At 39.5% G+C, this 25,731-nt stretch overlaps 2 protein-coding genes and 1 non-coding gene across 4 annotated transcripts in view; 1 reads left to right on the top strand and 2 right to left on the bottom strand.

The window, feature by feature from the left end:
* The window catches only part of LOC126183801 (choline transporter-like 1), a 163,146-nt gene extending 162,826 nt beyond the window's left edge, over positions 1 to 320 (bottom strand). Inside the window, exon 1 of the mRNA XM_049926047.1 lies at positions 179 to 320. The gene's annotated coding sequence lies outside the window, so the exon portion shown is untranslated. The remainder of the gene's footprint in view (positions 1 to 178) is intronic.
* The window catches only part of LOC126183807 (E3 ubiquitin-protein ligase TRIM23-like), a 63,334-nt gene continuing 37,881 nt past the window's right edge, over positions 279 to 25,731 (top strand). Inside the window, exons 1-7 of one of the 2 annotated variants that reach the window (XM_049926058.1) lie at positions 279 to 411; positions 862 to 1,043; positions 1,137 to 1,299; positions 1,370 to 1,494; positions 9,638 to 9,922; positions 20,585 to 20,693; positions 23,379 to 23,590. In XM_049926058.1, the coding sequence (XP_049782015.1) occupies positions 972 to 1,043; positions 1,137 to 1,299; positions 1,370 to 1,494; positions 9,638 to 9,922; positions 20,585 to 20,693; positions 23,379 to 23,590 (966 nt within the window). In that variant the 5' untranslated portion in view covers positions 279 to 411; positions 862 to 971. Of the gene's footprint in view, positions 536 to 861; positions 1,044 to 1,136; positions 1,300 to 1,369; positions 1,495 to 9,637; positions 9,923 to 20,584; positions 20,694 to 23,378; positions 23,591 to 25,731 lie in introns of both variants that reach the window. The other variant, XM_049926067.1, reaches the window with a different exon arrangement.
* On the bottom strand, positions 10,899 to 11,053 carry LOC126096738 (U12 minor spliceosomal RNA). Its single transcript, XR_007522063.1, has one exon. It is a non-coding gene; the product is annotated as a U12 minor spliceosomal RNA (small nuclear RNA).

Genomic DNA, 25,731 nt, shown 5'->3' with positions numbered 1-25,731 from the left:
TGACCGTCACAAATTCTTGTTAATCGTGACAACAGCATTTTAACAGAGTTAAAAGAGCGAGACATTGTGTATTAAATGTTTTATGCATTCTGTGACATTCAGAAGAAACAATGGAAACTATTGTTCCAATACATATCGTTAATCCAACAACAACAAGCGATAAGATAAAGTACCTTACCACCAGTTAGCTCCAATGTTCTCCTCTCACGATAGGCTAATTCTGATGTTTACAAACAGTGGCTAACAACTGGACGCCGGCCCCCTACATGACAGTGCCCAGAGCTCGAGACCTGTCAAAGATGTGTCAGTGTTTCATCGCAAGCGATAGAAGCCTGTAGCGGATACGACGGCTGTGTAAAACCAAGTGTGGTACGGGCCTTGGCCCAAGGACGGCTCACTATCATGACTAAGGTCATTTAGGGATGTTGCTGTCGTTTGTAAATTAGTTTCTTCCATGCAAAATAGTGCTAACACCAAGCAGAAAAATTATTCCATTTGTAATTCAACCGGTCGAAGAAACACTGCTGCTTATGAAGTATAATTCCTTAAGATTAGTCATGCACTTAAGCATAATAACAAGATTAGTTAATTAGACTTCACGTGTAGTTTTCTCAAATTAGCAGTAGTAATTTGACGGTCTTCAAAATATCTCTTGGCCGCAGTGAAGATGCGTAACAAATGCAGATCTAATCTATAAGTAAATCGAAAAATAACACTCATTCAATTCGCTGAAATAGTGATTATTTTATTCGTCTCCGATATTACCTAACAAATGCATCATTGTTGTCATATGGGATATTTCCAATATCACGAGATCTTTGGTGAGTGATAACGTTGGTTGTCTTTTGTGTTTATTTACAGTTGTGGTAAATATTATGAAAGATTGTGTCGTCTGCTGCGGAGGAGTTCTTATTGTGTTGAATATGGGGATTATTCATTGATTTTGTTTAATTATACTTACTTACGGTGACATGGCGAGTGAGATAAATCACTTTAACGCATGCACTATCATGAGATCTCAGAAGACTCCATTGAAAGCTAACGTGAGTGATTCTCTGTTTTACGGGGAAGTTGTACGTAGGTAACAGCATGAGTATAATTTGGTACAGGTCGAAGATTGAAATTATCTTTCTCAGGTACTCGAATGCCGGGTTTGCGAGGACGTTTTCGGCTTGCAAGGAGACAAAGTACCTCGATTGTTGCATTGTGGTCATACGGTATGTCATTCTTGTCTCCTTCGCCTACCTTTGAGAGATAATGTCATACAGTGCCCGTTTGATAGACAGCCAACGCCTGTTGGTGAGTATCCTTCACTATTGTGATTATAAATTCATACTTAGAATACTTAACTATAGTTTCCAATTCACAGGAAATTCCGGAGTCTGGGGCTTAAAGAAGAACTTCGCATTGTTAGAACTGCTGGAACGACTGCAAAATTCACAAGAGCGGGGAAATCTTTCATTTAATACCGATTTACTTGAGAAGGAACGTCAGGTTAGTTAAATTTTTCTGACGTGATTTATTTGTAATGTACCACATACAGGTGTAACAGATTTTTGTTCAGTTCATTTTTTCAGTATATCAACCACAGTCAGGAGTATTCACATAGTTATTAAATACAGATTTGAGTTTTTCAACCATTTAAAAATAGGCTAACAATTTTCCAAGCCATTTCTGTACAATTAAAATTATTTTCCACTCCAGTACGCATTTGACCAAGAGAAAATTGAAACAATCCATAAATCAGATTTGCTGAATACGCGCCTTAATTTGAGTAGTAACGCTCATTGTACATGTAGGTTTTTTTTTATATAGGGATATAAACTACAGTTGCTACCTGGCAATGCTGAAAGGTGATCACTCAGGGAGCTCAACAACTACAGGCTCCGTTTGATTTTGGAAAATCTGAATTACCCAAGTGGCACCACGACTCCTCAGTTATTGTTGGCTTTGGGCACACGTGCGTGACCACCATTATTCCTGATGGTGAAACGTACTCGGCACCTCACTGTGAACACCTTGGTCATAAGAATACTCCAGACTTGCCAAAAGGCTCAAGATGTACTGTGTATGTCCTAGTGATGAGGTAGATGGCTTGTAATGCTGAACAACCTGCTTCAGCCCAGTTGTATGATGTTACTTTCTGCAATTATGTTTCCTATTAGAGAATAGTAACATACACCCAACAGAAAGACGCCATTACTTTCCACCTCTTTAATGCATATAGCAGCAAAAGTCAAATCTGATATTTACTTATTCAACAAGGGATTATTTTACAATGGTATAGGATTTGTCATAATAAAGCTATCTACTTGATAAGGTGAGCAGAGAAAATATTTTCAAGTTTTACTGTAGAAGGATATTCCACAGCATTAAGTAACAGTAATACAAAGCACATATAAGAGAACATACTTTAAAATTTTAGGCTAAATGAAATGACACAGGCTGAAGTAAGATAGATACTATGCTAAGAATGCTGTCCCATCACCTAGTCTCTGTAATCCATATGTTGACAGTAACATTAAAGGCAGAAATTACATTTCAAAACAAATAATGCTACTTTAAATACAATGCCTTTTGCAGATAGTATAGGCTGTACCAGTTTGTGAAAAGGACAGAAGAGTATAATTTAGATATCTTCCATGTCAAAAACTAAAGTGATGGTATTTAGAGATTGTGAACCACTTATGTTCTGTATAATTACAAACAAATTGCGGAGATGTTGAGTCGCAGATTGACACCACAGAAAAACTGTCAAACAAAACTTTCAGTCAAGCAGCTCTTCATCAGAACAGAGAGAAAAAAAAAGCACACACACACACGACCACCATCTCTGGCTGCCAAGGCAGCATACGATGATAAAATGAGTATACAGCTACAGAAATTCTAGTACTGTATATGTGGTACACTTAAGTGGCATTTCAAAAATATCGGGTAGGCCTAATATACAATACTTAAATTATAGAACATAATGCCAGTTTGCAGTCACCAACATTATTGTATGGACATTTAACTAAAAATCATATTAAAAGGATAAAAAGTGTAAAGATGCTTACATTTCGCTCTGCTGCACTTATTTTTATCTGCATTTTAATTAATACTTTTCTGTCTGGATACTTTTACCAGATAGAACTGCACACATAAAATAAAGCTGCCAAAGACAAGTCTGTCAGGCTGGCAGTTTTCAGGGCTGCCAAGTGGGATTGCTCAAGTTAAGGTAAAAAAGATTCAAGACATGGTGAACCATATCCCTGGCCAGCTTCTCAAAGTTGTTGATATACATTCCATAGTCTTCTCTAGATCTGAACAGGCAGTTTGTGCCTTGCTGGATGAAAAATGACACTTGGTAATCAGCAATACGTGAGCAACTTGATATGAAGAGAAATGAAGATACCAGGAAAGAATGATACATATTTAATCTGAAAGAAGAAACAGTGACAAACAAAAGAAACCAGCATGTGATAAGAAAGAGAGAAACCAAAACACTAAAGTCACTTATGAAGTATAAACCAAAACAAGGGAGAAAGAAACTCTGAAGGTCAAAGAAGACAAGGGCAAAGCAAAACACTAGAGTGTGGAGCAAACCAGAGGGGGTTTAATATATATATATATATATATATATATAAAAACAAAGATGATGTGACTTACCAAATGAAAGTGCTGGCAGGTCGACAGACACACAAACGAACACAAACATACACACAAAATTCAAGCTTTCGCAACAAACTGTTGCCTCATCAGGAAAGAGGGAAGGAGAGGGAAAGACGAAAGGATGTGGGTTTTAAGGGAGAGGGTAAGGAGTCATTCCAGTCCCGGGAGCGGAAAGACTTACCTTAGGGGGAAAAAAGGACGGGTACACACTCGCACACACACACATATCCATCCACACATATACAGACACAAGCAGACATATTTAAAGACAAAGAGTTTGGGCAGAGATGTCAGTCGAGGCAGAAGTGCAGAGGCAAAGATGTTGCTGAATGACAGGTGAGGTATGAGTGGCGGCAACTTGAAATTAGCGGAGATTGAGGCCTGGTGGATAACGGGAAGAGAGGATATATTGAAGAGCAAGTTCCCATCTCCGGAGTTCGGATAGGTTGGTATTAGTAGGAAGTATCCAGATAACCCGGACGGTGTAACACTGCGCCAAGATGTGCTGGTCGTGCACCAAGGCATGTTTAGCCACAGGGTGATCCTCATTACCAACAAACACTGTCTGCCTGTGCCCATTCATGCGAATGGACAGTTTGTTGCTGGTCATTCCCACATAGAATGCATCACAGTGTAGGCAGGTCAGTTGGTAGATCACGTGGGTGCTTTCACACGTGGCTCTGCCTTTGATTGTGTACACCTTCCGGGTTACAGGACTGGAGTAGGTGGTGGTGGGAGGGTGCATGGGACAGGTTTTACACCGGGGGCGGTTACAAGGGTAGGAGCCAGAGGGTAGGGAAGGTGGTTTGGGGATTTCATAGGGATGAACTAAGAGGTTACGAAGGTTAGGTGGACGGCGGAAAGACACTCTTGGTGGAGTGGGGAGGATTTCATGGAGGATGGATCTCATTTCAGGGCAGGATTTGAGGAAGTCGTATCCCTGCTGGAGAGCCACATTCAGAATCTGATCCAGTCCCGGAAAGTATCCTGTCACAAGTGGGGCACTTTTGTGGTTCTTCTGTGGGAGGTTCTGGGTTTGAGAGGATGAGGAAGTGGCTCTGGTTATTTGCTTCTGTACCAGGTCGGGAGGGTAGTTGCGGGATGCGAAAGCTGTTGTCAGGTTGTTGGTGTAATGCTTCAGGGATTCCGGACTGGAGCAGATTCGTTTGCCACGAAGACCTAGGCTGTAGGGAAGGGACCGTTTGATGTGGAATGGGTGGCAGCTGTCGTAATGGAGGTACTGTTGCTTGTTGGTGGGTTTGATGTGGACGGACGTGTGAAGCTGGCCATTGGACAGGTGAAGGTCAACATCAAGGAAAGTGGCATGGGATTTGGAGTAGGACCAGGTGAATCTGATGGAACCAAAGGAGTTGAGGTTGGAGAGGAAATTCTGGAGTTCTTCTTCACTGTGAGTCCAGATCATGAAGATGTCATCAATAAATCTGTACCAAACTTTGGGTTGGCAGGCCTGGGTAACCAAGAAGGCTTCCTCTAAGCGACCCATGAATAGGTTGGCGTACGACGGGGCCATCCTGGTACCCATGGCTGTTCCCTTTAATTGTTGGTATGTCTGGTTTTCAAAAGTGAAGAAGTTGTGGGTCAGGATGAAGCTGGCTAAGGTAATGAGGAAAGAGGTTTTAGGTAGGGTGGCAGGTGATCGGCGTGAAAGGAAGTGCTCCATCGCAGCGAGGCCCTGGACGTGCGGGATATTTGTGTATAAGGAAGTGGCATCAATGGTGACAAGGATGGTTTCTGGGGGTAACGGACTGGGTAAGGATTCCAGGCGTTCGAGAAAGTGGTTGGTGTCTTTGATGAAGGATGGGAGACTGCATGTAATGGGTTGAAGGTGTTGATCCACGTAGGCAGAGATACGCTCTGTGGGGGCTTGGTAACCAGCTACAATGGGGCGGCCGGGATGATTGGGTTTGTGAATTTTAGGAAGAAGGTAGAAGGTAGGGGTGCGGGGTGTCGGTGGGGTCAGGAGGTTGATGGAGTCAGGTGAAAGGTTTTGTAGGGGGCCTATATATATATATATATATATATATATATATGTATGTTTTTGTTGGTGATAAAATTTTGTGCCACCACCAAGATTTGAACCAAATATCTCCACATTGAGTGCCATTGTACTATTATATATCAGCAGTCTCAACTACTGTGTCATGTTTTCAGTGTAGGGTATACTCTTATTTACTTATCACGTGAGGTCAGTAGGTATTCAAGAACCTCGTTAACCAACTCTCCATCGTTTTGTCCTGCTTGTGGACATAAGTGTACAAAATTGACTTAGCAGATCTATTTCAAGCTTGCCTAGGAGTTTTAAGTTTACAGAGTGCCCCTAAATATGGAAGGTTTGTGCTTTAACATTTCTGCACTAATGTTGACTGTCCAGTTTTCTCTACTACATTTGCTTTTATCTGCACTGTAATGAATACTTTCCTGTCTGGATCTCTTCACCAAACATAACAGTTCTTGTAAGATAAGTTTGCCAAGGAGATTCTGTTAAGCTGTCAGCTTACATTATAAGTTAGTGGGGTTGTCTGAACAAAAGAAATAAGGAGTCAAAACATGGTGAACAGTATCACTGGCCACATTCTCAAAGATGCTAAGATATGTTCCATATTCCTCTCTAGATTTTAACAGTCAGTTTGTTTCTTGTTGACTGAAGAGTGACACTTGGTAATCAGGATGTCCCTTACTGGATGAAGAATGACTCTTGGTAATCATGAATAAGTGAGCAGAGTGTTTACTGTTCTGGGATATGCCATCCGGAGGACCCTTGTCACATATTGAGCTGGGCTGCAAGTATGTAGTAGCCCACTGATATGCAGTTAATGAGAGCTTAAGAAAGTACTGTTAGGAGTTCTCAAATTCAATAAATCAATCACCCAGATCCTTACAAGCACAGCAGTTTGTAGGGTGGTCCTTATCACATAGGCACCACGTCATCCATAATGTCCATATCAAAACGGATATGCTTTGGAACAACACATGAGACACCTCAGACAGTGGTTGAATATTTTGTGAGAGCTATCAATACAAGAAACCAAATTTCCTTGCCATCAACAGCTATAAAAGGGCATCCATTGATTTCTGTTCTGTTAACAACTAGCAGCTTCATTGTTCCTATTCTTCATATCTAATTGAATCAGCGCTTTCCTAGGCTCACAAGACAAAATAGTAATCCCCCCTTTAAAGGGTATGCCAATGGCTTTGGACCACTGTAGATGATGAAAACTGGTATCGTGATGGTTGTGTGTACACTGAAAGCCAAAACATTATGGCCACCAGCCTAATGGCTTATCAGGGTTCCGACAGTTTATTGGTAGGTTGGCAGAGGTATGTAGCATTAGATATCTGTGCACAAGTCATTATGTAATTCGTATAAATAACGGACCACTGATTAGCGTGTGTGGTGATGGTTCCTAATAGTGACCCAGATGGGTTCCATAGTGTTTACATCAGGCAAATTTAGTTCCTAAGACATCAACAAGAGTTCACTATAATACTCCTCAAACCACTGTAGTATGCTCTGGCTCTGAGACACAGACAGTTATACTACTGAAAGATGACATCTTCTTGGCAGAAGACATCAAGCATGAAGGAATGCAGACTTTCACAGCTGTCAGTATGTCATCAATTACTACCCTGATAACTTTGTTGTTGAGCACTCACAAGCACCAAAACACACACACACAGTCAGTTACTACCACAGGTCCCGTGCAAATACAGGAAAATGTCTCCCATAGCTTTTTACTTCACCCACCACCATACGTCCATGAGGAACTGTACATTTCGAGCCACCATTCACCTCCATTACTGCGTTCATGGAGATGACCACGAACATAGTGTAGTAAAAATGTGGTTCACCCAAAGAGCTGACACATTTCCATTGATCAATGGTTGAATCCCAGTGGTCACATGCTCACTGCAATCGCAATTGATGATGTCATTGGGTTGACATGTGAACATGTAGGGGTGTTCTGCTGTGGAGCTCCATATTCAACAAAGTACAATGAACGATCTGCTCTGAAACAATTGTGCTTGCAGCAGCATTGTGCTCTTTTATTAAAGATGCAACAGATCACCATCTCTCCTACCTTACAGAGCAAACAAGCCTCCGAGCCCCAAATTCTGTGCAGAGTCATGGACATCCAACCATTTAGCACCTAGTGGTTGTTTCATTGTCCTTCTACCTCTTTCCACAGATGCTCATGACGATAGCAAGTGAACAGTCGACCAGCTTCACCATTTTCAAGGTGCTCATTCACAGTCTTTGCATAATAATAACCTACCCTTTGTCAAAGTCATGTATCTCAGTGGATTTCCCCATTTGCAGCCCCCTATCTTTGCTAGGCTGATCCCCCATTTGTCTGCAGCAGCACCAGGCGGCATCCAATTTCATGGTGGGAATTGTCATAATGTTTTAGCTTATCAGTGTATGTTGTAATCATTTATAGGGAATTGGCAAAGTAACATGTTTCAACATGTTTGAATATGACCAAGACTTCAGCATGAATGAAGTTGGCAGATTTGTTGGCATATCAACATGGACTGTTCATTATGTCAGAAGGTATAGTGTACTACTTGTAGACATATAATATGGCATAAGAGCAGTGTTTGTAAAAATATTCTAATGGACAAGGGCTGTGGACAAGTGTCATCCCTCATGGAGGGCAGTTTGCCTCAAATGCAACAGGAATTTCTGCTGCCAGTAAATGGAGGTCCAACTCAACCATTCAGTGGAGATTTGGAGTCAAGCACCTCACAGTGACACATAAAGCTTTACATCTTCAGTTGTCGAAACAACATAGAAACTGAACTGTGGTAGGCTTTTTACCATACTATTGTACTGAGTCCATCTCATCAGCATTTGTTATGCTGTCATTTGCTATACAGCCAACTGACTGTGTTACCTGTTAGATGCTCCCATTGCCAAAGATTGGACCATTCTGAAAGTCTGAAAGGTGGCAAAAAGCTGTGTGTGCCCATCCTCAGGGCATGCTGTGTTATGATCTCCACTTGGAAAGTTCCAATGACCTTAGGCACACCCAGTAGCCCAGTAGCCATCATGTACTCACACCATTCTTCATCCCTAGGAATGGCTTTTTTTACTGGAAATAAGCTCACATAAAGATGAAATTTTGTTCAACATCTCCCACAAGAATGAAAATGCTTAAGTATCAGTGTGGTAGTATTCTGTCGAGGTGTTGATAGTGTACCACTTTCCATTCTCGTCAGTGTATGCGGAAACCACTTGTGTGAGAGTAATAGCACCAAGTGGTATGAAGTAAGATTTTCATGTAATGATAGCTGTTTACAAAACTGTAGCATGATGTGTCTTAGAATATTACCCCGACTAAATCAAATATGTGATATTGAAAATGTATTAAGAAAGGAATAGCATACATATTCTAGTTGCCTGATGTCATTTTAGTGTGTTCCAGATGTGATAAAAGCTTGAGAAGATTGTGTGTTGGTTTTGACACATTAACACTCTTTAAAGAATGTTATTCAAGGAATTGAGTAGTTTAGTATTGGGACTGTGAGATGTAACCTGATCCCTTAGACATCAGATCATCGAGATGAGTGGTAAAAGTGCCCACACTGTATATGAAGTAAAGACATTTGAGCTATCCTTACATGTATTCACTGTTTGCATTATAATAAGAATTTGGCAGGTTCGTTAATTTTGTTTTCCTTTACAGCTATACACACAATGAACTTTTTTTCAGTGTGTTACTCATTTACACTTGTCTACATGCAACAGAGCTGGTGGTGCTGTAGTGTTCATTCAGAACATTAAGCTAACATACTTGTTGTACTATATTTCACAGTCTTATCTTAAAACTCAACATTAATAAGACCTACTTATACGTGGAATGTATTTCTGACGTAAAACTATTACATGACTGATCATTTATATGTATTTTTCGGTGTTTATGAGCTGTGTCTTTCAAATAAAGTCTTGCTTCTTGCTTTGCAGTTATCAGTTAGTTGTGATGAGAATGAACAACATGTTGCTGTGCTGTACTGCACAATTTGCACCACACACCTCTGTGAAGAATGTGCAGAGCAAACACATGCAACCCGCACTTTGGCAAGACACAAGCGTGTGCCACTTTCTGAGAAACCACCTGAGCATCCAAAATGTCCGTCCCATCCATCGCATATTGCTGAGTTTGCATGCCTTGAGCCTGGGTGTCAGGCCATCCCAGGCCCACTTATGTGCTTTATTTGCATAGATTATGGACGCCATAAAGACCACAAGGTGAGTGTGACATCTTCAAATCATCATTTCACTTTAGAGAGAGTATTAATTTTGCATGCCACAGCAAGCTACTGGTTCATGGAAAGTTGTTACTTTTTGGAACTCCTTACTGAAATCTACTTCTTGTGTAGCGTTCTTGGATTCCATAAAAATTTCCAGATGTATATTGTAGATAACATTTAGTTTTAAGTAGAGGCACGCTTTGCCTGAATTGTATGGTACTCATTATCATTTAATATGCTGTGATAATTAAAGTAACAAAAGAAAACAGCATTGTCATAAAGTGTTTGTCGTACTTTTCAGACCTGAATATCCAACAGAATTTAAACGCTTTGAATTTTCTCACAAACTAGTCTACTGTTGCAGTGATAATTGTGTTGTTTTTATTAGCATAACCTACCACTCTTTCACCTTTGGCGATGTTTGCTGACTTAAAAAATGCCTAGTTGCACTGCGATTTGGAATCCATGTTAAACGGCGAGTCCCCCTGTAACTGGCTGTTTAAGTCAGTACTAAGGTCAGACAAAAGTAGGAGCACAGATTACTATATGCACAAAATAAGTTGTCACTCAGTGTGGTGACTGGTTGAGGAGTGACTGTAAGGGCATTTCCCATCAGCCACTGCCCCGAGTGTCAACTTAATTTGCACTTACAGTAGATGTAGATTTTCTCCTGAGATACAGCATAAGGAAAAGCGTTACATTCAGGAAAGAGAGATGAAAGCAACTCATATTACTTTTGTTGTTGGTGACGAAAATGAAACACAATTTCTTACCAATAAATATGAGAACCTTGTTAAGATACTACACATATTAAGCACCTGACATACCATCAGTGCCAGTTTATAATTGGTACTTACTAGTCACCTACATAGAATGAAGAGAAAGCATTGCAAACTGGAGGTACAATGTTCTAGATTACCCCTACTAGATAATAGTAGATCCGAATTCTGAGGCTATTGTTTATTAAATTTGTTGAGGTAGATCGCTGTCACCCGAGCAATCTGTAAAAGTAGACAGGCTGCTCAAGGGGACGACCTGTACCTCGTCAAAAATTTTTGGTGCTAGTTTGGCTAGCGGAGCCAAGCGTCACCAAGGCTCTATATTTTCCTTACTCATTAGTTTAAGGCACGATTGGTACACCCAAAGAGTAGGCATATATAATGTCCGAGTAAACATGTAGTACAGAGAACCGATGTCACAATAATTAAAATTCGTTGAGATTTCCCATAAATGTAATTGTAATCAAATCCGCATACTTCCTTAGCATAAAGAGTCAAAATAGTACTACTATATTTGCAAAACATTATACACAAATAATTGAGAAATGTGAAATTCCGCGGAGTTCAATGGTGCTGCCATCTAGCGGAAGCACGTATAACTCCTTTCGTCTGTCTCTGCAATATGTAGTTTCCATTGAAGAAAAGACCCATTCCAATCTTCTCGTTGCAATGGCCAGCTGCGTGTGTTTAAATAGTTCTAAACATTCTTCAATAGTAGGGTATATACCAGCAAAGATTAATTCTTATAAGAACACTCCAAACAAATAAGCGTTTCAGATGGCAAGTTGGTTGAACCTCGCAATCAGTTTGCGCGTGCTGCTTTCCGTCGTGGGAATTGCTTGATTGCTGTGACAGGACATTTGTTTCGTATTGAGAATCAAACAGATAATCTTAAAGCTCCCAGAGACACCACAATGTGGAAAATGTATGAAATGGAAGTATAGTATTGGTAGTACACGACGAAGGCAGACTAATCGCTAAATGTGGCAAGAATAAAGAGGAAGACTTTAAACGATACTTTTTCTACATACCAGTTCAAAAGTTCGGTCTGACAGCATGTTGCATACAGAGAACTGAGGAGAAGGATGAAGTGTAGATGAAATAAGAGTAAAACGGAATCACGGTTTCGTCGTATTTCAGGAATGGGTTTCAAATTTGCAGTAACTGCAACATTGATCGTTCCGTGCGTGAATTATTACTTTTGCAGTGAAAATACCAATTAGAAGCGTCTTGTCAAGTCGGATGATTTCGGAATTTTGCTTCACGAACTACAGACGGTGAGACAAGTTTTTGTTAGCCCAAAAGTCTGAACTTGTACCGATAAGAGAGTAGCTATGTTGGTGGTGAACCATTGTTTCATTAGCCGAAAATTTAGTGGCAGTGAATGAATAACTAATATAATGTTACTTTCTGGGAGAATGATTTATAGATGTTTAATTCTGCCCTGCCCAGAACTGCGATAATATTTTCGTTAATAATAGTGACGGAATTGTATGTTGTTAACTGGCGAAATATAGTCGGCTCCCGTTAAGCAGAGAGTCCGAAGCAGAAATCTTGCGCAAAACATCGTGACCATAGAATTACCTCCCCGTTATTCGAAAATATTTCTGTCTGTGACATTTAGTTCCGACACTGGTAATTGAATTCTTTTATTCACACAGCTTAATCGCTAAGGAATATGCGATCCAAACTGCCCATATAACATTACAAACTGGTAACGAAACAAAACCCCTTTTCACACGATTAGCAGAACAGCTTTCCTTTTTAAAAAAAATCCACGAGTGCACTTCGCCCTGATTTAGTCAAGGGTGTGTTACTTGTAATTTGTGCATTACACCCAGTCTCAGTTATCAAAAAAATCTGATATTGAGTGCTTGGATTTCAGAAAATATACATCTGCACTGTTATTTTGTTACATCTGAACTTCCTTTGCATTGTTGCGCACTAAGATGTTATAAATAAAAATTAGTATATGGAATATTATTTTTACTTGATTGGGATGCATATTGTCACAGTAACTGAGTGTCAGTTATAGGAAACGCTTAATAATGAGTCCTGTGAGGTGAAGAGGCGTTCTCAGCTGGTATCAGTCACAGTCACATTAGACACTGAAACCATTCTGTGAAATAAATGTATAACATTGCCTTTTATTTTCTTGGGGGAAAAAAACCATAGAGGACATGACTGAGAAGAACCTACAGAATGACTTCATTTATTCACGACTAGTTCCAATAATACTCTCGGATTCTAGTCAGTGTAAACCTGTCACTCCATGTGAATGTGGTCTGTCTTATGTGGTTCAGACTAATCAGATAATTAAGGAAAGATGCAAAGAACATTAATAACACACTTGACTACAACTACTAAGCAAACCAGCTGTTGCTAAGCACTGCCTCAGATATAATCAGGAAATGAAATTTTGTGGGACACCATAATTAACCCTTAAGATTTCCATGAGTGTGCTCTTTGTAGCTTTTACACCACAATTAGTATTACATTTTTATCCTTAGGAAAAATTTTTTTTATGTAATTTCTAGCTGCATTATAATCAAGAAAACGCAACATGACATTACACGGTTCTATACAAATAATCTTTTATTTATTCCTTGCCTTCACTATTAACTATCATTGTCATTATAAGGTGCCAATATTATTTGTTTCCTTCATGGGTTTTTGTAATTATATCACTTTACTGCACTGATTCACATGGAAAAAAGTGCAAGAGAACAAATTAGGAAATGGAGCGCTCATAAACTCCCACTCCTGTTTATGATTGTGAATAAATTAGTCAACTTCCATCTGCAGCTCATTTTCACATTGCACAAATTTTGTGGCTGTGACACTATGTTTCTTTCTTGTAATATTTCTTGCATTTTACACATACTCTTTTTATTCTGTTGTTTTTATGCCTGCCACATATGTAACAAATTCCATACTTTGTGAGTACCTTGGTCTGCTCTTTTTTGTGCCTATACTTGGTCAAGAAAGCATAAATATCTTAGGGAAGTGTTTGAAGTAACACTCATTGATTCAAATGTCCTTCCATCAAGCCAAGAACAAGATGTTAAAAAAAGATTCGTCTTCTTCTTTAGTACCAATGTCATTGAATTTGAAAATAATGTTTGAATTTATCCCAGTAATATCTAGGTGTCTGTAGAAAATTGCAAGAGGCCATTTTCACATAATTATGGAAGTGCTGTTTGATGAGCACAAATGTTCTAGTGTCTCTCCTTTGGTAAATTTCAGTCCAGATTCACTCTCGATTTCTTAGTCTCTTGACATATTACATTTGTACTGTGCATTGTTGATAAAAAAAACACAGTTTTGTTCTTTTTGGGAACAGTTGCTGCCATACAAAAATCGTCTTGAAATCCAAAGAGCCATGATTGAATTTCTCTGGTTTTACTTGCAGAGAATTCTGGAGGAATTTCCTTCTTATTATTTAATTTTATTTGTTTTTATTTTATTCATGATACCCGAGAAAGTCAGTCCTTTGCTGAGGGTATTTTCAGCCAGATGGCAGTTACTTTTGTAATTATCAGTTGTAAGATTTCTGATTGTTTTCTCAGTTAGTATCACTGTACAATGTCATCAAGCTCGTTAGACTTCACTTAGGGCCCTGGCACCTGCTTGTTACAATAAATTTCAAAGTTTAGGGTATACAATGTTTTGGCATCACACAAGGCATAAATCTTGATCCCATATTTTGCAGGCTTATTAGGGTTGCACTGAGTGATCAAGACAGTTGTCAACAAATTCTTTACCTGACTCTCGAGTAGGTGCTAGTTTATCGCTTTTTTTTTTCTCTCATTCTGGTTGCTCAAGTCATCAAACATAAGTGTTCGAAGCAGAAAGTGAAAGGCGTATAGTTGAAGAGAGCTCACTAAATAATCATTCATGTGCTATCTGAATCTAACAGTTCTCAGCAACTTGTGTGTCCTCCTTTTTTATATGTATTAGATATATAGTGCACAAAAATAGCCTTTATCTCTGGTTTTGTGGAATCTGCAGTATTGTTCTCTGAAGTACTGAACCTCAGTTCTTTTACTATTTTGAATGGATCGGTTTGTATTTTCCACAATGTTGTCAATCATCTCATCAATAAGAAATAGGTGAAACACGTCAGTTTCTTTTTCTGTAATTTTAGCACTTCTTTTGTACCTGGAAAAACTTTTAGGATATTCTTGAATTTGATTTTAGAAGAAGGAGGAAGTGGTCCATACATCCAAAGAGGTTTTTCTTCTTTTCCTATGTAAGAATGGTAATAATCTGTTTGTTGTCACTCCTTTCCAGCCATGTGGACATCTGTTCCCTCTGTTGATTGTTCAGAGTCACTACTGTGTTTTTTGTCTACAATTACTTCCTCTTCCAACTCAAATTCACATGAATCCAACAATTCTGATAATTCTTCATCTGAAAATTCTTGTAATACTTCCTCATAGTCTTTATGATGTACCATTTCACAGTGTCTCTAAAATGCCTACTTCTTCTCCATTTCCACACTATTATGAGACTTAATGAAACCTGTTTGTAAAAGTCTCTTTCATCCCCCTCCCTTCTCATTCAACTCTTCTGTCAGAAAAAGGAGCCAATGTTATGAATACAAAAATCGTATTTGGGCGTGCACTCAACTATAACACTATCTGTGAGACTAATAAAAAACTAAGTCCTATGGTTAACTGATAGGCGCACTCACCGAAGCACGAAGGAGCCCACTGAAATAAAGATGTTAGAAGACCTAAAAAACTCTGGATGTCACATTAAACACCTTTCAGCTGTCTAGTTGCCAACCTTATTTTGTTTGGCAACCAATTTCAACATTTTAATACATCATATTCATGCCCCAGATTGACTTGTAGGAAGATTCCACCTCGGTTGTGATCAATGCAGGGGCCAGCAATACTGGTATTAGTAGATTTTTATTATAGCAATCACTTCAACCCTCATCTGTGGACTGTTAGATTGGTTGATCATAACCGAGTTAGAATTTTCCTACACATCTGCTTGGGGCCTAAAGATGACATAGTAAATTGCTGAAACTGGTTTTATATTACATTTAATTGAAAAATTCAAAATAATCATGGAATCTGGCATATGAAATTGGTGAAGATAATGATTTTTTTTTTAATTTAAAATATAAAGTACATGACTAGATTCCAATATTTTCAGAAGGTGAGCATAAAGTAAAACGCCCTCCCCCCTCCAGGTATTGCGAGGGTTAGACAACATATACTGAAGAAACATACCCATTTTGCCGTTAAAAAATTTGTGCTTTATAAAGCACAAAGCAATTATATTCTAGATAACATTGTCTACAATGGTACAGCCACAGACAGAGAATCTGAAAATGCTGATTGGGGAAAATCGGGCAATGTTGTGGTGAGTTTGTTATTGTCATATCTCAATAAAGATCATACCATTTATTCATACAGTTTGTATTCGAGCTCTGATTTGTTCCTATGTCTCCATGAGAAATGTAAGAATGCCAAGGGAGTAGTTCCCATAAACAGGAAACATTTACCACAATTGCCCAACAAACTGAAAAATGGGGAAACACGATTCAAGTCATATGGAACACTGTTGGCACTAAAATAGATAGAGAATAATGAAGTCTGAATGCTTTGCACTATAAATCGTCCAGATTTAGTTGACAGTAGAAAAAAAGGGAAAATAAAACAGGCCAAAATGAACTGAATCCACTTGCGTAGTTAGCTACAATAATTCAACGGGTGCTGTCAATAAGACAGACATTATGTTGAATTCTGTACAGTGCATTCGAAAGACAGTCAAGTAGTACAAGAAATTATTCTTTCATTTGTCTGATTTGTGTGTACTGAATACAAAAAGAATTTTTGAAATACACAAGCAGCAGAAGATGCCAGTGGGGAAATTCCACTTGGAATTAATCTACCTGATGCTCGATAAATTTCATGGACAAACTTGTAAAACTGGGATCTCGTTGACACCAAAAGAAGAAACACCAGTTTCATTGCAAAATAAAGAAGGAGATTACTTATGGTTCCTTGAAGCAATGGAGAAAGGAGAGCACCAGAGATGATGTCTAGTGTATCCTGCTCATTCATGTTGAAAAATGACATATATAAGACAAAAATAGTTGTGATGTAGCTCATTGCACACACTAAGGAAATATTAGGTTGTTTCAGTAGCTGTGTCTTTTTAAGGGAAAGGAAAATACAATGAATAAAAAGAAAAAAATCATGGGTTTTAACTCAGCCAGTAGCAGTCCAAAGCCTGCGCCATAAATGAAGATGGGAAACCAAACAGTACTGAGTCTGATGAAATGAAAGAGAAAACAGTGAGCAGAAAGCAGGTAGATGCTCACTGTTGGGTTTTTTTATTATGTGGAACCAAATATAGACATTAATTAGAAACAAACCAATTGGCTTTTCACAACATGAGTTACACAAATGTTTTTCTTGCTTAATTCTGTGTGTGGCTATATAAGACACTTTGGTTTTAAACTTCAGTAATAATTTTTTATTTACAGTACGATTACAGTGAGAGTTATGTGCATTTTGTGTCTTACCATAAACTGCTCACTTTAAAACTATATATCCTGAAACGTGTTTGTCTCACATTAATGAAATTTTAATGGGTTATAGGAACATATATTGACAGCATAAATCTCAAGTTACAGAATGTTTCAATCACAAATAGAAACGTAGATATAATTTTACGTAAGTAACTTTTATCAACGCAGGATAAACTTATAACAGAAATTGTGAAGCTCTCTTTCATGATTATCACAAACTGCAACCACTGTGATTCTACAGTGTAATATTGATTTCATAAAGAGTGTTATTGAAGAGTGGTTCAAGGCATGCTGGAACATGCGATTAGCCAGTGGCCATAGCCTGCAGCAGTCATCAGGCTGAGTCAGCCATCCACCAGTCAGGCTCACAATACATTCGCCTCTGTCAACCACCTGGACAGGCAAGACACTCAGACCTCACAGCTGTGAAAGGGTTTAATTGAACCCTCAGCCAGAGTTTATTAGTCGCTATATTTCCATCTTTTTAGAGATGGTTGCAGGACTCAGCTGTTTGATACAGGATGTCAAATTAAACACTTTTCAGCCATCTAGTTTCCACCTTATTTTATTTGGCAACCAGTTTCAGCATTTTACTATGCCATCTTTAGGCCCCCAACAGACGTGTAGGAAAATTCTACCTCGGTTGTGATCAACCAATCTAACAGTCCGCAGATGAGGGTTGAAGTGATTGCTGTAATAAAAAATCTTCTAATACCGGTATTGCTAGCCCCTGCATTGATCACAACTGAGGTGGAATCTTCCTACACGTCGGTCAGGGGCATGAAGATGATGTAGTAAAATGCTTATACTGGTTGCCAAGCAAAATAAGGTTGGAAAGTAGACAGCTGAAAGGTGTTTAATTTGACATCCAGAGTTTTTTTTATTTCTTCTAACATCTTTATTTCAGTGGACTCCTTAGCCCTTCGGTGAGTACGCTTAGCAGTTAACCATAGAACTTATTTTTCTATTAGTCTCACAGATAGTGTTACAGTTGAGTGCACGTCCAAGTACGATTTTGTTATTCATAACATACGTTATCACTTACTGTATTTATACAATTAATACAGGTGAAAGCTGAGGTGCTTTCCAGTATCACAAAGAAGAGCAGCTAACGACAGCATTGGCAGCAATGTTGTTCAGCAGCAAGTTTTCTTGCTGGTGAGAATATTTACCTGCTCCTGTGCCCAGGCGTAGATGTATGCCCTTAGCTGTCAAGCCATCCTACGTGCTGGGCATAAGTGAATGCCCGTAGCCATCTTGATGTTCTACCAGCTGATTGTAGGTGTACAGCTGTAGCCATCTGTGTGCTCTCTTTGCCAGGTATACATGTAAACAAAGCTTGGAATTCAGCACTCAGTTTATTAAGATGTCACTGGCCATTTCCTCCAGCAAATTTGAAAAGTGAAGAGAGAACATGTGTTTCGTGGAGTAACAGTGCAGGCTCCGAACAAACGAGCATCAAAGGAAATTGTTAGCACTGGGAGCTGAACTTGGTTATGTATAGCAATGCAATGCCAACAATCCAGTCTGGTTGGAATACAGGCACTGAGTATGTATAGCATATCACAACACCTGAAGAAGATGATTGGGTTGGTCATCACAATATTGAATCTAGAAATGGTATTAACAAATTGACTGAACACCTGAAACACACCATTAATCAGCCATGCTGAGAAAACCTAAGAGATAATATTTAGTGTGTGTTAAATAATATACAAGCTGTGATCCACAGCAAGATCAGTAACACAAAGCAGATACTGATAAATCTGGTTCATCATATATGTGCTCTAAACACTTTAATTCTAGTAACAGCAACATAGAGCTTGAGATAGGGATTTACTTTCCAGCATCTGCTTGGGTCATGACTTGTGCTGAATCTCAGTTCTGTGTATGCTGTCCAGATTTACATGGTTTTTTTCCCCCCTAAATGCTGAGACAGTACCTTTGAAAAGGACATGGTCAGTTTCCTTCCCCACTCTGAGCTCAAGCTCTGTTTTTTGTGATCTCTCTTCCTTCCTTCGTATGTACTTAAATTTGTGTACTTTGTCTACTTTTCTTTTTATCATCTATCATCTTCCTTTTCCCTTTTATTCATATCTTCATATTTTATCTATATGTTTACAACATGTTTCAATACTACTAAACACATCACTATCATTAGAATGAAATTTTTACTCTACAGCGGAGTGCGCGCTGATATGAAACTTCCTGGCAGATTAAAACTGTGTGCCAGACTGAGACTCGAACTCGGGACCTTTGCCTTTCGTGGGCAAGTGCTCCGCCGACTGAGCTACCCAAGCAAGACTCACACCCCATCCTCACAGCTTTAATTCAACCAGTACCTCATCTCCTACCTTCCAAACTTCACGGAAGCTCTCCTGCGAACCTTGCAGAACTAGCACTCCTGGAAGAAAGGATATTGCGGAGACATGGCTTAGCCACAGCCTGGGGGATGTTTCTAGAACGAAATTTTCACTCTACAGCGGAGTGCGCGCTGATATGAAACTTCAAGGCAGATTAAAACTGTGTGCCGGACCGAGACTCGAACTCGGGACCTTTGCCTTTCGTGGGCAAGTGTTCTACCGACTGAGCTACCCAAGCACGACTCATGCCCCACCCTCACAGCTTTCATTCCTCCAGTACTTCATCTCCTACCTTCCAAACTTCACAGAAGCTCTCCTGCGAACCTTGCAGAACTAGCACTCCTGGAAGAAAGGATATTGCGGAGACATGGCTTAGCCACAGCCCGGGGGATGTTTCTAGAATGAAATTTTCACTCTACAGCAGAGTGTGGGCTGATATGAAACTTCAAGGCAGATTAAAACTGTGTGCCGGACCGAGACTCGAACTCAGGACCTTTGCCTTTCGCAGGCAAGTGCTCTACCGACTGAGCTTTCTTCCAGGAGTGGTAGTTCTGCAAGGTTCACAGTAGAGCTTCTGTGAAGTTTGGAAGGTAGGAGACGAGGTACTGGCAGAATTAAAGCTGTGAGGACGGGGCGTGAGTCGTGCTTGGGTAGCTCAGTCTTTAGAGCATTTGCCCGTGAAAGGCAAAGGTCCCGAGTTCGAGTCTCGGTCCGGCGCACAGTTTTAATCTGCCAGGAAGTTTCACATCACTATCACTTTTATTCTCATTTTCAAATGTTTGCACACTGTCTAATTGTCGCCTTCCCTTTTTAGTTCTAGAAGATGAAGTCTTTGCTATAGGTATCTTTTAACTGCTACAATCCTGCATGCAACTAGCTCTCTTGTTATTCAGATTCTTTCCTTTTATATAAATGTGACATTTTGTGAACCACCTTTAATTGCATATATTTTACTCAATTTGCAGCATGCATTAGTGGAAACAGAAGCAGAAAAGGTACGGTCATCTGTCATCACCACAGTTCAGCATATGAGAAAATTCATGGAGGATGTCAGTGAAACAGTTCGTAAGTTAGGTATGTACCACCATTTTCCATAGGAGACTTTGTTTCCTGTTGGCATTCTTGTTTTATATTATTTCAGAGATTGTAAACATGCAGTATATATGTATTCCTCTCTGATTGTAGGTCCTGTTTAACTGTCATTAACTTTTCTTCAGGTTTCTTTTATTACCGTGCTGGGTGATTGATCAGATACCCTAATCTTCCTTCCTTTATAATACTTTATGACCCCTGTCTCAGTTGCTGGCCCTTGCCTCGCTGTCTGCCTACCACCACAAACCCAGCTGCACTACCCAGTCACTTCTTGAGTTCTTTGCATTTTGCTGTCCCTTTTAATACTTGGTAGTAAATCAGACATCACACTAGACTAATTCAGTTTCAGACCATTATTTGAAATGGGAAACAAACTGATATTTTCCATTGGTGCTGAGGGTCACATGAAATACATGATAAACAGTATTTTTTTGGGCTGATTTCATTGGAACAACACCAAACCAAAAAAGCAAGTATCTGTCAAAGCACCAGAGGAAATGTGTCTGACGGGGGGGGGGGGGGGGGGGGGGCACTTTTCCTAGCTCCTTCTGCAGAGAGGAAATAGTGAAATAGTGATAGGGTTGGCAAGGAGAGGCAGCTCGCCTGTACTCTAAGTTGAGAGAGGCAAGAGGTGATACAGGAGAGACATCACTGAGCATAGAAAAATGATCACTAACCAGTGATGGAAAAAGATGATAGAGAGTTACAGACACAATCTGGACAAAACAAGAACAGTCCCCTAAAGGTGGTTTATTGATCAAAAGCAATATTCACTTGAGAAAATTGTAAAATTACAAGGAGACAGAATGCCTGGTTAGTACTTCAGCAGAAGAAAATTCAGTACTGCCAATCGACACATTAAAAGTAGGAAAAGACTCTTCCTAGTTTTTGTAACTGTTAGTTTCTTCCCTCACTGAAGCAAGAGTAATAAGGTTCAGAAGGAAAGGCAAATTTGCTAAGACCCAAAGCTAAGAGGGAGCCACCTTTTGTGGGCACAGTATGGCTGGCCATATTTCTTATCTTCCGGAGACTAAATTTCAAGTACTGTAAAGGGAATCACTCAAAAGTAGGGAAAAAAGCTATCCGAGCTTTCAAGACTTTCATGTTCATAATCAGGGAGGAAATGAAGACAAGATTGGAAACTAGCAATACGACAGTACGTGATTACTATATTAAATGTATCACACTTTGTATGAAAGGAAATATGATAATGTACAGCATGTAATGATACTTCAGCGCAATCCAACTGTCTCTTAATTATTTTCACCTGATCTCTTATATTGACATGACAGGAAGGACAAGAAAATAGTGCTGGTAGATGTAATATGATGTAGGGCATTTTTATTTACTGGTCTTTCTTTTTACATTTAAATCAGTATTTTCTTTTTACATTTAAATCAGTACTTTGTGAATCACATAGTGATTCATTCCATATCTGAGTAGCTTTGATTCATGTACTGCTACAGGGCTTAAGTAAATACATAAATGAACTAAACTTTCAAAGCCATTAATATGAGGGTTGGAACTTAATTAGTGGCAACTATTTATTCACAACCAATACAAAAGTGTTACATGTTTGCACCTGTTACTGTCCTTCAAAGTAGCCACCAGCGTTGTGTAGTACCAATTGCCAGCGATGTGGAATGCATAGTATACCATTAGCAGAGCCTGTTCTGTTGATGGTGTGAATGGAGCGGTCTACTGCCTGTTGAATCTCTGGAACAGTTCTGAAGCGAATGCCACAAAGTGGTTCCTTCATCTTCGGAATCAAATCAAAGTTACAAGGACTTGAATCCGGGGAGTATATTGGATGGTACAGTACTTCCCAGTCCCATTGACCAAACAGAGCAGCCACAGCTTGCGCCGTATGCGGCCCTGTGTTGTCGTGCAAACTGATGGGTGGGTTGCACAGAAAGTGTCGCGGCTTCTTCCGCAAAGCTGGTCGCAGGTGATGCTCCAAAAACGAACAGTAATACTGTGCATTGACGGTCTGCTGTGGAGGAACGTAACGCATTAGGATAACACCGTACACGAGAATCACCATAACTTTCGCCACTTTCGACTTTTGTGGCAACCCATAATGCTTTGCAAAAGAAGTGGCGACACTTTCTGCACAACCCACCTATCATTTTGCACGAAAATGTGCGGGCGCATACAGCACAAGCTGCTGCTGCTCTGTTTGGTCAATGGGACTGGGAAGTACTGTACCATCCACCATTCTCTCCAGGCTTAAGTCTTTGTGACTTTGATTTGGTTCTGAAGATGAAGGAACCACTTAGTGGCATTCTCTTCAGAACTGTTCCAGAGATTCAATAGGCAGTAGACTGCACCATTCGCACCATCAACAGAATAGGCTCTGCTAACTTTATACTTTGCCTTCCACATCACTGGCAACAGGTTCTACACGATGCTGGTGACTAATTTGAAGGACAGTAACAGTTGCAAACATGTAACTCTTTTGTATCAGTTGTGAATGAATAGTTGCCACTATTTAAGTTCCAACCCTCGTAATAAGTGAGTTCATAAAACTAAAAAAGTACACTCATTTTAAAAAGTATTTTGATTCTGTATTTATGGGGTTTGATCTATTTTGCCCTTAACAACTATTTTGCAGAGTTTTCTTTTTACTATACTTTTTTAATCCAGTCCATCTCCTTTAAATCACAGAGCATGTGATTCAGCGACTGGATGGTGGAAGTCAGGAAGAAGTTGGCACAGCTGAGATTGCCCGTGCCCGCGTTGCTATTTACTTTCAACAGCTGCGAGATGCACTAGATGTACAAGAGGCAGCAGCCATGACAGCTGTTGACACACACATTCGTGAACGTTTATGTTCTCTTCGCCAGTTGCAAGAGGATCTTACAGCCTCACTCTCTCAGGTATATATAAACATAGGTCTTTGCTATTTTTATTTTATGAATTATCACACATTGTCATGTTTGAATAATGTGCACAAGAAACCGACATGCGTATCCACAGTTTATGCAATGATGTGTAACGTGGCATTTTACAGTCACATAGCAAATTAATTTGTAAAAATGGCTACATGCCAAAATTTTGTAAGTTATTTTTAGTTTATTTCATTTCATTAATTTCTATCCATCACCTTTTATACATTAAAATAACTAGAAATTCTTCTGTGGGTTAGATGGAGTTGTCAAGGAGAAACTTCCTATAACACTGGGCAAGTGATCAGACATTTTTGTTGCAGCATTGTGCACTTCTTTTTGTGCTAAAGACAATCATAACATGGAATAATGAATGTCAATTTTCCTTATGGTATTGTGATTATGTACATCATAGTCCCTTTTGAACTGTATTGAATTATTTACAACAGATTTAATGGGGGAATAAATATTCAGCGAAGCAGTGGGCAGGATGCCCACCTCTTTAAACAGATGTCTGTGACCATATTACAGTATTCTTATAGCATATTTTTGTGCAAATAAGACATTCTTTCTTAAAGATGATTTACCCCATAACATTATTACATGTGACATTATTGAATGAAAATATGTAAAATACGTCAGTTTACTAATTTGTCTCTCCCCAATATTTGCTATGAGGACGTACATATGTACAGGGTGTATACGATCCAGGAGATCCGTGAAAAAACTGGGGATTTTTCCATCCAGTAGAAAACTGGGAAAAACATAGGAATTTTTTAGAATTCTGGGAATTTTTCATTGTTTTAGTTTTCAGTTAAATTTTTGTAATTTTGGCTGGTAAGAACCAACACTCTAACAAATGATATTACTGTATCTCACTACTGCAGAATAATACAGTAGCAACTAAACGAAAATAAAACTTAAGTTGCAAAGGAAATGCACCATATACAACAACAAGACACAGTGCTCATACAAGTGTTTGCCAACAGCAAAATGTTATGTCTGCGTAAGCAGAAAGAACTAACGATCGAAGTCCGAAAACAATTTATTGGACAGTTCAATTAACCAAAACAAAGTCTCCAAGTATAGCACCAACACAAAACAGTGATCCGTCTTTGAATCACAACTACATACAAGAATAATATAGAAAACAACTGAAATAATTTCCTACTAGTCTCTGCCAGAGACTTCTCTGATATACCAAGCCTAATCCAGAGATCAGCAAGAGGATCCAAGCCATGCTGCCAAGGCGGCAGCTATCCACGTCTGCTGGTGGTTGATGAACTGCCGATGAAAGGCCGAGCTCCGGCCTTTATAGCGCTTCGGCGGATGAGTACCTCGGAACTATTTTCCATCGTGTGGTTTGACGTGTGAAAATAGTTCCGGGATGCAGTGACCTCTTCCTTATGTTTATGTGGGCCGGTAGTGGCCCCTGGTGGCCGCTGGTATCTTTGCTGTGTTGTTGTTGTTATTGTTGTTGTTGCCATTCATCAATATTGCCTGTCGGTTGTGTAGTGCTTCGGTGTGCCTGCGAAGCGAGCAACCCGTGGCTGCAGGCTGTCAGCTTGGTTGCTGATACTCTAGGCGCCGTGATGTCTGGTGGAGAAGGACACAGCACAAAATGTGTCAAAGGCTTTAGCATCCAGTGCACGTTGGTTTGTCAATTATTCATATGATTTTGAAAGGCATTCCTGTTGATTTTTGAACATATCCTAAGTTGATTTCTGAATGAATCATAAGTTGATTTTTGAAGGCGTGCATAGAGTACATGATGTGTCTGCTAGGGGAATGCCCGTTCATCTACATCTACATATATACTTTGCTAGCCACCAAGCGGTGTGTGGCGGAGGGCACTATTCGTGCCAAAGCCATGCAGTGGCAAGCACTTTTAGTCACTCTCCTGTGTGCATCAGTGTGTTCCAAAATTGCCTTTACAACTTTGACCATGCATTCGTTTTAGAAATGGGTATATGTCAAGGGATCCAGTTTGCAGCATAAAGTTCACAGGCACTTAAAGCAGTTTTTTTTTTTTTTTTTTTTTTTTTTTTTTGTCCCATGTTCGTTATTGACTGACTACCCTCCAGTAATTGGCACATTGTGTAGAAGGGTTCGTACAGAGCAGATCTGACACG

The sequence above is a fragment of the Schistocerca cancellata genome, chromosome 1 (genome assembly GCF_023864275.1).
Source record: "Schistocerca cancellata isolate TAMUIC-IGC-003103 chromosome 1, iqSchCanc2.1, whole genome shotgun sequence".
NCBI classification, from domain to species: Eukaryota; Metazoa; Arthropoda; class Insecta; order Orthoptera; family Acrididae; genus Schistocerca; species Schistocerca cancellata.
Note: the sequence above shows the minus strand (reverse complement) of the source record. Positions and strands in the feature narration are given on the sequence as shown.